The sequence below is a fragment of the Ochotona curzoniae genome, unplaced genomic scaffold, assembly GCF_017591425.1.
Source record: "Ochotona curzoniae isolate NIBS_2020 unplaced genomic scaffold, NIBS_Ocur_1.0 contig_46, whole genome shotgun sequence".
Taxonomy (NCBI): Eukaryota; Metazoa; Chordata; class Mammalia; order Lagomorpha; family Ochotonidae; genus Ochotona; species Ochotona curzoniae.
The window spans coordinates 8,822,025-8,834,766 of NW_024466340.1; the positions used below are offsets into that span (position 1 = coordinate 8,822,025).

The 12,742-nt window shown below is 61.6% G+C and overlaps 1 protein-coding gene across 1 annotated transcript in view; it reads right to left on the minus strand.

Moving 5' to 3' along the window:
- Positions 1 to 6,603: 6,603 nt before the first annotated feature.
- Positions 6,604 to 12,742, minus strand: part of RIMBP2 (RIMS binding protein 2) — a 35,999-nt gene continuing 29,860 nt past the window's right edge. The window contains exons 16-21 of the mRNA XM_040986865.1: positions 12,147 to 12,331; positions 11,850 to 12,018; positions 10,300 to 10,403; positions 9,190 to 9,261; positions 7,036 to 7,170; positions 6,604 to 6,630 (exon numbers count right to left, since the gene is read on the minus strand). Coding sequence (XP_040842799.1) covers positions 6,604 to 6,630; positions 7,036 to 7,170; positions 9,190 to 9,261; positions 10,300 to 10,403; positions 11,850 to 12,018; positions 12,147 to 12,331 — 692 coding nt within the window. The remainder of the gene's footprint in view (positions 6,631 to 7,035; positions 7,171 to 9,189; positions 9,262 to 10,299; positions 10,404 to 11,849; positions 12,019 to 12,146; positions 12,332 to 12,742) is intronic.

Here is a 12,742-nt window from a genome sequence, read left to right on the forward strand (position 1 = left end):
CTGCACCGGCACCATGGCGGGCAGGTTTGAATCCTTCATTTTTAAGCCCTTGCCTTCCGCAGTGAAACCTGGGGAGGGGACTGAGAGAGTTTTATTTCTGGCCTTGCTATTAACTGGTGTCCTCATCTTAAGCTTGAGTGAGATTTTATATTTTATCTTGTTTGCTTCTGACACATATGTTGTTAGGATTTTGGGTTCGTTTTGGGAACTTGTGAATGAGGCATGTTGGACGGTCGCGACTCCGGGAGCCTGCTGAGGGCGTGGGGAGGGTCAGGGCCCGCAGCACTGCGCTGTGGCTCTGGAGGGAAGGCCTGGGCTCCGGGGCTCGCCGCAGTCTTGGTGGGTTTTATTTGGTTCCTCCTAGCTCAGGTTTTAGTAGAGAAGCCCCGTGGCACGGCCTGCCCACGGGGGAAAGGGAAGTGGCTTATTTTTTATTTCTTTTGGGGCTAGAGGGTGGGGGTGGAAAAGATAGTTGGAAAGTTTTAAATTTCTGTTCAAAGCAACATTTTAAGCACTGACAAGAGGGGCCTGTGTTTGGTTTGTTCCGTGACTAGGGTGTCACTCTGTTACAAAATAAATGAAGTGATTGTCACCGTACCTGAGCAATAGCGTCCCGTTCAGCTTCCGGAGAATTCCACTGAACTTGCAGACGTGGAACCTGTGTCTGCGGGTGTGGCGCAGGGTTGGGCCAGGTCCCCTGTAGCCCTCGTGTGCAGACCAAAGCCCGCTGGGTTCCCATGACAGGGCTTGTTTATTCTGCATCATGCAAGAGACGTGGAGCTACCGCAAGGAGCCCCCTGGACACTGCTGACACTCAGCGGTGTGAAGCCGGGCCTGGGGCTGCCCACAGGCACCCACAGAGGGCACGGCCTGACCATTCCCTGTGGTTCTGGGAGCAGGGGCCATCGGGTGTCCTCATCGGGTGACCCTCTGAGCAGAGGGTGGTGTGCAAGGCAGCCTCAAGGGGTCCCACGTCACAAGGCTGTGCAGGAGTAACTTGAGTGTTTGTGGCTGGTCACGCACGGTTGTTCAAGTGTCAGAGGCACAGATGTTGTGGAAGCATGGGGACTGGGCAGCTGTGGCCCAGTGGGAAGGTCTGCCCGCCTGGAGAACCCTGCGGCGTCAGGGAGAGCTGAGCCCAATATGCTGAGCAGCATTCAGGTTGGTCTAGTAAGGGCACAGACGGTGGGTGCTGCCAGAGGGGCGTGGTCTTGGCCATACCTCCTGCAGAGCTCATGGATGCGCCCTCCATGTGGCTCCTTGCACTCTGCCCCCACAGCACAGGGCAGCATCCCTGGACTGTCCCCGCCGCTGGCCGGTGCCGTCAGGGATGGCACGTCTCTGGTTTGTCTTTAGTCCTGGCAGCCTACAAAGCTGATTATTATTGTAAACAGAACAAGCTTGTGGGCCCCTTTGCCTCGAGCCGCCATGAATGTCTTGCTGCCCAGGTATAGAGAGGCACCCTCATGCCCCATATTCTCACCAAGGGCACCTCAGTCGGACCCTTCATTCCCTCCTGGAGACGTCGCTGGGGCACTCTCCCCTGCCCCGGCCGGCATTGGGTCACTCCCGCCTCTCTGCCAGGGGCTTCCTGCAAGGGCCCCCGTTGTGGGCCCCGAGGTCTGCCATGGACCTGAGGCCCAGTGATGGGGCGTGTGGCTGTGGGTGCCGTGGACACGCTAGTGTCCACTGCAGCCCGGGAGCCAGAGGTCTGACGGTCTGGGCTGCCCACAGCTGGAGCTGTGCCCTGCTCAGCATGGCAGGTTTCCAGGCAGCAGAGCCACAACTCGGGGCTCCCCTGCTCCAAGCTGGTGTTCCCCACCCTGCCTCACGCAGCAGCCTTGTCTGAAGTGGATGAATCTGTTTAAACTCTCATGGTGGTCTGCCTCCTCACTCAGGCACCCAACTCAACTGCCAGGTCCCTGGACTGCCACCAGATAGTCCAACCCTCCCTCACAGCCGACCTGGCACCTTCTGCCTGCTGGGCCCCCTGGCAGCATCAGCTGGCATTCCCTGCATGATGAGGCAGGGTTGTGTGTTGTACACCGCACCCCTAGGGGCCTTGCTGTGGCCCTAGTCCTGCCAGCACATGATGGGAGTGGGGATTGCCCAGAGGCACCCAGCCACCCAGCACTGCCCCCACATCTGCATGGGTGCTGGGCTCCGTGAGCCCTCCCATGTGCCCCACCGTGAGGTCCAGGTTCCACGCCAGGCTGTGACCTGATGGCAAGAGGAGCTCTCCTTAGAGGGGACCCTGTAGTGGCCACCAGCAGCCGCTGGCTCTGGTCCCAGGGACTGGAGCAGAGCATACTAGAACATGGGCAGGCAGCGTGTGCAGGGACCTCGGGCTCTGCGCTCCCCTTGCACAGCCATGGATGTGTCACATCTTGGACACACCTTGATGGGTTTCCTTCAAAGACTGAAGGAGATCTTCATCCTTTGGTGGAACCCCAGATGACTACGGTGACTAGAGCTGGAACAGCTCACAGCCAGGCTTCCTACGGCTCCCCCACCAGGGTGTGCTTGGGCTGTTCTCTGCTGCTTTCCCAGTTGAGAAGCAGGGAGCTGTAATGGAAGTCACAACATGAAGTGGTACTCGTGGGGTGCATGGTCCCCCAACTGGATGAATTTGGGCAGGAGTCTGCAACCCCTGGGGCTGCACCCTCCCTGCCACACGGGGTCTTTTGGCCAGTTGGACCTCAGGTTCTCAGTGGTCTGCCTTTTGCCCATCGTGAAATCCCTGTGCAGCGCAGTTGCATGGGAAAGAGCTGGCTGCAGCTTGCTCGTGAGAGGGAGTCCTGCGGGGTGTCCCTGCGTGGCTGCTCTGGGACTTGCGTGGTGCCTCTGCCCCAGGCAGTGACTGCACGGGTGCTTAGGCGGAGCCCGTGGGCCGCGTGGCTGCCGCCGTGGGAGCAGCTGGCCGGACAGTGCTTTTCCCTTCTACTCCCACCAGGGCTGGACGATGGCAGCTTTTAACCCTACCCATGCAGGGGACCGACACTGGGGTGGCGTCCCACATGAATGCTAGTTGGAGTCCCGACTTCTCCCCTTCCGACTCAGCTCCCGCCTCCAGCCTGGCCCGCCCCGGCCCTTGCAGTCATCTGGGAAGGGAGGCGGAAGCTGGGAGATCTGTGTGACTCTGCCTTTCCAGTGCGTGAACCTTAGAGTAGTGGACCTGGGCACCCCGTGCCTGTGGTGGTGCCAGCGAACCCTCGCCCAGGTGTGTTGGACAGTTGTCTTTGTGAGTGCCTGTTGGAGCCTTGTGCATGTTTTCACGTTTTCGGTCTTATTTCAGTGTAAGATGTCTGTCCACTGCAGACAGAAACCCTTGCTCCTGGCTCTGGCCCGCTGCCTTGTGGCTGATTTCCAACCCACCACTCCAGTTGGGTGTGAAGTCACGTAGCAGGGGTCTGTGAAGGGCATGCCACCCTGTGGGTGCCCCCACCCCACCTGGCTGCCTCGAGCTGGCTCTTGTGTGACCGGGTTAGGGCGCGTGTCTGGGCAGGTGTCGCTGCAGACACTCATGGGCAGGAACACAGGGCGTGTCCGTGTCAGCTGCACACCGCACACCAGCTGCTGTTAAAGGCGCCCAGGTGTAGGGGACGAGGCGCACCCCAACATTCACGGGGAGCCTGACGGTGGGAAGGCCGCCCTGTGGGCCACGGAGCCACCTCACGTATCCCGGGCCCAGGAAGGGATGGGAGCAGTCCCGAGGCCATGGGGTCCCCTGCCTTTTCTGCATTTGGGGGAGTTTGCAAATGTTTTCAAGAGGTTTATGGAAACATTGTTCCTGGCTACTATGGTAGATTTTTCAAAGAGGTAGTTATCAATTCTTCACACACAACTTCCTCTGAATGTTGTAAAGGCCAGTTAGCTCGGCGGGAGGGCTGGCTTCATCACGTGGTGCCGTTGGACAACCTCGTTTCTGCCACAGGCACACTGGTCTTACCTGCTAAGTACAGCTAATTCCTCAGGGCGCAGCCACGATAGGGGAGGTCCCGGGTTCAAGTCCCACCTCTACTGCTAGCTACTCCAGCTCCCTGGGAGACAGCCAGAGTCGGGTCCCGTGAGTTGGTCCCTGCCAGCCGCGTGGTAGGCAGCTCTGAGCACCCAGCTTTGGTGTGGGTGAGCCCGGCCTGCTTGCTGACTCACTCAGGCTCCCTGTGCCTTTAGAAAGCCTAGGGCATGGAAAGCGGGCGGCTTCCAGGGTGTGCAGGGACACCATGCCTGCTGGGCAGGCGGCCTCTCCCCCTGCCCAGGGCAGCGCTGTCGCCAGGCTCCCCCACAGCCGTCACTGAGCCGGTGGGCAGCGGCGTGGAGTATCCCCCCGTGGGAGTGTGTGGAAACAGACAGAGGCAGCGCTGCACAAAATAACAAATTTTATTTCTACAAAATATTTTACACTGAACACATGCGCACGCCCACACAGGACCTGTTCACACGTCAGCTGGTTTCCTGGTTCTGCCACACAGGGGGTAACACTTTACAGTTAAGACAGTGGGGAAAGCTTTGTCATTCGTGTATAAACCTTCCATAAATTACAAAAGAAAGGCAGTCTGGGATGTAAAAAGAGTAAAAATCATTGACAGGATTTACAGAATAGTAACCACCCAGTGCATCTGCCAGCAACATCGCCAGCCTTTCGTTTAAGTGCCAGGGGTGTGTGCGGCTCCACCTGACGGGCCGAGTCGGGGCGTGCAGGGTGAGGCAGGTGCACCAAGTGAGGGCTGCACGCATGTGCTGTTTGTCGTGTGGGGGCATGGAGGGGACACGGACCCGTGAAGCAGGGCCTGTGACGCTGGGCGAGCAGTGAGGGCGGCCAGCTGCCGGGCAGCTCACCTGCCCGCGCGGCCCTGAGGGGTGCCTGGGGGGAGGGGCGGCGGGCACACAGCACACACACGGGCACACAGCAGGCTTTATTGGGCAGTACAAGTCATTGTGCAGCAATAAGGCAGGACAGCAAAGGCAGATCAACGAGAATCAAGCCCAGAGTCGGAGGGGAGGGCACACGGCAGGAGGCAAGCATGTGGACGCACAAGGACAGCAACTAGGGGAGGGCGAGCCAGGGCAGCCCTGGGCCGCGGCAGCGAGCCCTGGGCCGCGGGCAGCGAGCCCTGGGCCGGCCCCCGCTGCGTGTCAGGGGAGGAGGCGCTAGGAAGGACTCGAGTCCCGACCGCCCTGGTTTGGAAGCAAAGAGAAGCGCATGGAGGCGGAGCAGTCCGCAGCCGGGCTCACCGGGGGTCACCGCACTGCGCCCAGCTTTCTCAGCAGTTTCTTGCCCTTGGAAAGCAGCCCCTTTTTCTTTCTCGAGGACATTTCCCTGCCTCTCCCGGGACTCCCAGAACCCACGGAGGGCGGAGGTGACCCCGAGTGGAGGTGGGCTGTGGGGGGTGGAGCGCTCCTTGCTGGCCCTGACCCCTCAGCAGGAACCTAGTAGGTACATTGTGACAGTTCATTGAGTGCGTGATGGACAGTACCGCATGCACCGCCCGACCCCACCGGCCAAGGGGAGGGGTACTCTGGCCGTGGCCGCGCCAGCCAGAAGAGGCAGGCGGTGGCTCCAGGGCCTGGGGTTTTCAGGGTTCAGGTTGGTCTTTGGGAGGGGGGTAGCCGGCCCGCGGCAGTCCACTTGATAAACTTGGTCTGAGTGCAGGCACGGGCTACTGTTCCCGGCCAGGAAAATGGGGCGGGGGCTGGTGCCCATCGGGGGTGTGAGAAGGCCCGGCTCTGAGAGGGCTGGTACTGCCTGTGGGAGCTACTGGGCTACTGGAAATGCAGACGCTGCTGCGTGCATTCCCAGGCTAGTTAGCACACTGGTTGAAAAGAAAAACAAAACAACTAAAATGAACCTTAATTACAATCCAAGGAAGCTTCCAGGCCCCTCGAATGCGCACTCCTGGCTTTGGTTTCCAGAGACTGACAGGCAGTTGCCGTGCAGTGGCGGAGCCGTCTCCTGGGCAGGGTGTCTGCCCTCACCAGAACTGACCCGGACTTGGGGGCTACAAGGCCCCGAGTGCGCCCCACGAGGCATTGCTAAGGGTCAGCGGCACAGGGAACGGGCTTCCTGCTTGCTTGGATTGGAAATCAAGGCCTGGGTCTAATGGAAGACCCCAAGGACACCTGAAGATACCGTGTGCCCTGGCTAAGGCCCCACATGCCTCTTGCGGCGGGCTTGCCCTCCAGCCTGCGGGCCCCGCTGGCCCTGCTTGCCCTCCGGCCGCCCTGCGCATGCTGCTGCTGGGAAGCTGCCTCTGGCACACGCACACACCTTAGGGTGCACCTCTCCCAGGAGAGGCTGGGTGCAGTACACAGCGCTGCATCCGTGTAAGAACTGGCCGAGTTAGCCAGTCAGGACCCGTGTTCCCCACGTGAGCCCTGCAGGGACGCCGGGGGCAAACAGTGGGAAGTGACGGCCAGACAGGGCCGCCTTAGAGCAGAGCCCAGGGCTGCCGTGCTGCCACAGGCTCAGGCTCTGAGACAGACTGGCCCTGCGTCCCTCCCCCGGGAGACTTAAGTCTACCGCACTGGTCCGTTAGGTAGCTTAAGGTGGGATCTGTCTAGGTATCTTCAGCTGCTTGCTTACACGAAGGCTACTTGGCCTGATTAAGGTGTGAAATGAACACTCTTCTTCTTGTCCAAGCAGATGAGCAAAGAAACAAAAATATAATTGATATAAAACATGACAGAAGGACTCGCATGATGAAGTCGGATGGAAATGACACTAGGCACAATGTCCTCTCAGTCGGATGGGTGGTCTGGGGAGGGGACCAAGCCCCTTCCTCTGACCCCTGCCCCTGCTGGGGCCCAGCCAGCCCCCCTCGTGCCTGCCTCGCCTGTGGCCGGGAAAGCCGGGGGACCACAGTGGGAAGGGCCTTGGGGTTTTGTTGTGTGTGTGCGCGCAAACAAATGAAGTTGAGGTTTGGGGTTCAGAACTTGGGGACACCCGGCCCCCTTGAAGGGTTTGTGCTTGGGGCCGGGGCACGGACGGGAGCGCGTGGCGGGGAGGGGTCAGAGAGGCCGGGTGGCCCTGCTTACCCGTTTGGCCTTTGGCCGCGTGGGCGTGTCCTGCGAGCAGTGGGATGGCACGTCGGACAGGTAGACCTCCACATCATCAGGCACCTCTTCCAGGAAGTTGGAGGGCACCAGGCCTTTCTGCCCGTTCAGCTCCCCCTACACACAGGGCAGAGGCAGGGGCTGGTCACCCACGCACGCTACCCACTGGGCTGAAATGTGCAGCGCGGGGGGGCCCACAGCCAGTCAACTCTGCTTCGGAACTGGTCAGCCTAGAGAGGGCTGTGTGCTGTGTGCTGTGTGCAGGGCTGCAGTGGGGAGAGGGCTGTGTGCTGTGTGCTGTGTGCAGGGCTGCAGTGGGGAGAGGGCTGTGTGCTGTGTGCTGTGTGCAGGGCTGCGGTGGGGAGAGGGCTGTGTGCTGTGTGCAGGGCTGCAGTGGGGAGAGGGCTGTGTGCTGTGTGCTGTGTGCAGGGCTGCGGTGGGGAGAGGGCTGTGTGCTGTGTGCAGGGCTGCGGTGGGGAGAGGGCTGTGTGCTGTGTGCTGTGTGCAGGGCTGCGGTGGGGAGAGGGCTGTGTGCTGTGTGCAGGCTGCGGTGGGGAGGGCTGTGCTGTGTGCAGGGCTGCGGTGGGGAGAGGGCTGTGTGCCGTGTGCTGTGTGCAGGGCTGCGGTGGGGAGAGGGCTGTGTGCTGTGTGCTGTGTGCAGGGCTGCGGTGGGGAGAGGGCTGTGTGCCGTGTGCAGGGCTGCGGTGGGGAGAGGGCTGTGTGCCATGTGCAGGGCTGCGGTGGGGAGAGGGCTGTGTGCCATGTGCAGGGCTGCGGTGGGGAGAGGGCTGTGTGCCGTGTGCAGGGCTGCGGTGGGGAGAGGGCTGTGTGCTGTGTGCTGTGTGCAGGGCTGCGGTGGGGAGAGGGCTGTGTGCTGTGTGCTGTGTGCAGGGCTGCGGTGGGGAGAGGGCTGTGTGCCGTGTGCTGTGTGCAGGGCTGCGGTGGGGAGAGGGCTGTGTGCATGTGCAGGGCTGCGGTGGGAGGGCTGTGTGCCGTGTGCAGGGCTGCGGTGGGGAGAGGGCTGTGTGCTGTGTGCTGTGTGCAGGGCTGCGGTGGGGAGAGGGCTGTGTGCTGTGTGCCGTGTGCAGGGCTGCGGTGGGGAGAGGGCTGTGTGCTGTGTGCTGTGTGCAGGGCTGCGGTGGGGAGAGGGCTGTGTGCTGTGTGCAGGGCTGCGGTGGGGAGAGGGCTGTGTGCCGTGTGCAGGGCTGCGGTGGGGAGAGGCTGTGTGCCATGTGCAGGGCTGCGGTGGGGAGAGGGCTGTGTGCTGTGTGCTGTGTGCAGGGCTGCGGTGGGGAGAGGGCTGTGTGCCGTGTGCAGGGCTGCGGTGGGGAGAGGGCTGTGTGCCATGTGCAGGGCTGCAGTATGGAGAGGGCTGTGTGCCGTGTGCAGGGCTGCGGTGGGGAGAGGGCTGTGTGCCGTGTGCAGGGCTGCGGTGGGGAGAGGCTGTGTGCCATGTGCAGGGCTGCGGTGGGGAGAGGGCTGTGTGCCATGTGCAGGGCTGCAGTATGGAGAGGGCTGTGTGCCATGTGCAGGGCTGCGATGGGGAGAGGCTGTGTGCCGTGTGCAGGGCTGCGATGGGGAGAGGGCTGTGTGCCATGTGCAGGGCTGCGGTGGGGAGAGGGCTGTGTGCCATGTGCAGGGCTGCAGTATGGAGAGGCTGTGTGCCGTGTGTAGGGCTGCGGTGGGGAGAGGCTGCGTGCCATGTGAGGGCTGCTGTGAGCCTGTAGTGAGCTGGCAGTGGAAGAAGTAGCCATGGGTGAAGTGGCATTTGGCGCAGGAGGGCGGCCTGGCAGGGAAGGGTTCCTGCTGCTGCCAGTGGCTCGGGGGGCGGGGGAGCAGGAAGCACTAATGAGTCTACACAGCTGATTTTACTTACTTTAGTGCATGTTTGAATTTCTTTCTTCCTATATGAAAATGTTAGCTGGACAATTAATTTTACTCAATATATAGGGTAAAGCCCATTGTCTTGTAACTGTTTGGACATGGCAGTTTTGAAACAGAGCATCAGAATGTGTTAGTTTGGGGCAGTTTTATCCATGGGAAATCTCCCCAGTGGAAACAGTGCAGGCGGCGGAGGGGTCCCCGTCCAGCCAGGCACTGTGCACACACCACGTCCTGCAGCGCCCCAGTACTCACGTAGTAAAACCCGTCTTCGTCAATCTCCCCAAAGACGGCGATGATGTCGCCTGTGCAGAAGGTGAGCTCGGCCTGCGGAGAGAGGCGTGCGGCTGAGCAGCTGTGTTCTGGACCGTGCCCTCTGGGGTTACCCGAGGCTCCGGCCTGTCCTTTCCGTGGAGGAACAAAGGCACAAGGCTGGCGGCCGGCTCTGCTCAGAGCAAGGGGAGCTGCCTCACACAGGGTCTCCCTGCCCAGCAGCAAAGCCTGCTGCCCAGGGCTGGCCGCAGGGCGTGAGCTGATGCCAAAGGCACAGGCCATCAGGATGTGGGTGCCCACACAGCTGTGGCACCACCACCTCCTGGGATTCTGCTTGGTGCTCAACCCAGCCCCAGCAGCTGCAGCAGCACACAGCACTTCCCACTGCCCAACCCAAGAGGGGCGCCGCCCCTGGGCAGCTGCCTGCGGAGCACAGGTCTGAAGTTGCTGCTCCCGCCCGGGCGGCAGCGGCCGCAGTCCTGGGCTGATGGCTTCTCGGGCAGGCAGCATGATGAGGAGGTACGGGTGGTCGCCGAGGAGAGGCACATCCGCAGATGGGACCTCCACGGGGCTGTGTGAGGGGAACGCTGGGAGGGCACAGGGCAGTGTGTGGGGGAGGCTGTGAGGGCACGGGGCTGTGTGAGGGCACGGGCTGTGTGAGGGCATGGGCTGTGTGAGGGGAACGCTGGGAGGGCACGGGCTGTGTGAGGGAGGCTGAGGGCACGGGCCTATGTGAGGGCACGGGCTGTGTGAGGGGGAGGCTGGGAGGGCACGGGGCTGTGTGAGGGGGAGGCTGTGAGGGCACAGGGCAGTGTGAGGGCACGGGGCTGTGTGAGGGAGGCTGAGGGCACGGGGCTGTGTGAGGGCACGGGACTATGTGAGGGCATGGGGCTGTGTGAGGGGGAGGCTGGGAGGGCACAGGGCAGTGTGAGGGCACGGGCTGTGTGAGGGAGGCTGAGGGCACAGGGCAGTGTGTGGTGAGGCTGTGAGGGCACGGGCTGTGTGAGGGAGGCTGAGGGCACCGGCTGGGCCTGTCAGCAGTGAGGTTTCCAGAGGCACGCTGCGTGGTACAGGGAATACTGGCTGCCGTACCTCTGCGTCCACATTGGGCGAGCTCTCTCTGGGGTCGTAGTCATACACGGCCACCATCCTGCGTGTGGACACAGAACGCTGCCTGCCGCTCCTTCTGCTTCTCTCTGTGGGTCACAGGCAAGAAGACGCCGAGTTACGCAGGCAGCAGCCGTGGCACTGAGCCCCTTATAGAGCAGCCACAGGGAGACACGTGTGACCAGGACTGGCAGCCTGTGGCTGGTTGGCTTCAGCATGGGACCATGCAGCCAGTTGAAGGCTGTGACTGTCCTTGGGCGAGGCCCGTCTCAGGGCTCCGAGAAGACAATAGTCGCGTTACTGTTGAGACGGAGGGCAGGCTGCTCACCAGAGGTGCCAGCTGAGGTGAACACTGCTCTAAGTGGGTCTCCCACACGGGCGCAGGGCCCAAGCACTTGGACCATCTCCCTGCTTGCCCAGGCACATTAGCAGGGAACTGGATTGAGAGTGGAGCAGCTGGGACTAGACCTGGTGCCCAGAGGGGATGCCAGCACTTGCAGGTGGAGGATTAGCCTTTTGAGCCCCAGCATAACTGTTTAAACTTTGGACAATGCTTCATGTGACTTTAGTTTGTTATGGGGAGAGTGTGACCCAGGGTAACTCAGGGGTCACTCATGGGGAGGCTGCCCTTTTCTCTGCTGAGCTGCCTTCTTGCCTCACTCAGGAGCCACTGGCCCTGTCCCTGACCAGGCACCATGTGGCCTGTGTCCATGTCTCCTAAACACAGTTCATCTCCCCGCAACAGTCACCTTGGCCATTCTTGCTCCGTACACACTGTGGAATGTGCTTCCTGGGGATGCATGAGCCCACGCCACATTCTGATGGCATCTAGTTACTGCAGAGCCTGTTCACTGGCCACACTGTGCTGGGCACACCTAGCATGAGGGCAGGAGGGACCACAGGCAGCTCCTGCCTCCTGCCCAGTCCAACGGGGCAGTGTTTGGTGGTTGCGCTTCAGGGGTGATATCCCAGGCACTGATGGGCAGAGGCCCCTGTGCCCTCTGGCATTCCACCAAACAGGAGAATCTGCCTGATGCCCAGCCCTGCCCAGGGGCCTCCAGCAGCCGGAGAGCACAAGACGGCCCAAGGCACGAGAACAGAGAGGTCACAGGCCGAAGGCTGGCCGTGGCCTCACTGCCAGGTGTCCAGCACTGTGTCCTTGATGCTGCCTGTGGCGGCTGACGTGGGCCTTGTGTTAGGCCCTAACTAGGAGCAGCCTTCCCCACAACGGTGCAGGGGAGAGGGGAGCTCAGTGTCTTGCACCTGGCAGAAATGGGAGCCCCCAATGCAAAATTTCTTTGGAGTTTGCTCACTGGAGCCCATGAACGGGCCGTGGATGGACCAAAGCACCCCATGCTGTCCATCACAAAGGGCAGAGGGCACCCATGCCAGGACCCTTCACCCGAGATGCTTCTCTGGGTAGTCAGGCTTCCAAGCAGAGAATAGATGGTGACATGGCCAGGGACCCAGGGGCATCTCTCCTGCGGGAAGCCGCAGCTGTCTCGGGGCCTTAGGCTGGGCAGGCCAGCTCGCACCTGCTCTCTGCACGGGTGTGCTCAGAGGCAGGAAGCCTTGCCGCAGCAGCTGCTCCATGGTTTCCTCGTCGTCCGCCTGGATCTCCGAGACCATGTTGCACGGGATGAGGCCCAGCCGGGCACAGGTTTCCCCACGGTAGAAGCCATCGGCGTCTTTATCACCATAGACCTAGAGCCGTGGGGCCAAAGTGAAGCCGAGATGGGCCGGGTCAGAAAGGGGCACGGGACCCGCTTCTGCGTGCTCGGTCGTCCTCATGTGTGCCCCACCATTCCCTGAACCCTCCCCACTGTCCCCACCTTGATGACCTGTCCCTCTTTGAAGGGAAGCTCCTCCTCCGCAGCGTCCGGGTTGGGGGACATGGTCAGCGGGTCGTAGTCAAAAAGAGCCACAAAGATGCGGGCTGGGAGCTCGTCGGTGCCGGGGTCCGTCTCTGACTCCTCGCACAAGTCGGGGGAGAGGCGGCTCCTCCCTGCGTACTCGTCTGGCACATGTAGGAGAAAGGACGGGGCAGTGAGTCTGCAGGCAGCCGGGGAGCCCACACGCGCGTCAGAGCACCGAGCACAGGCCCGGATGCGTGGACGCACATGTTCTCACGCAGCCCCTCCCAGGAAACAGGACAGGCGCTGGGGAAAACAGAATGTAAGACTTCCAACTAGAGCTGGGAGGCGCTGTGGCTGCGGGGAGCCTGTCTGGGACATAACTCCCCAGGCCCTGCATGTCCATGCTCACGTCTTCGCTGGGAGCCCACAGGAAGCCCCAGTTTCTCTTTGCCCCCATTCCCATCAAGTGGTTGCAGCTAAGCAGCCATAGGAGTCCCCTGCATTGCCATGTGCTGGCTGTGTGCACCCCAAGAAGATGGTGTTGAGTGAGGGGGAGTTACTGGGCACCCAAG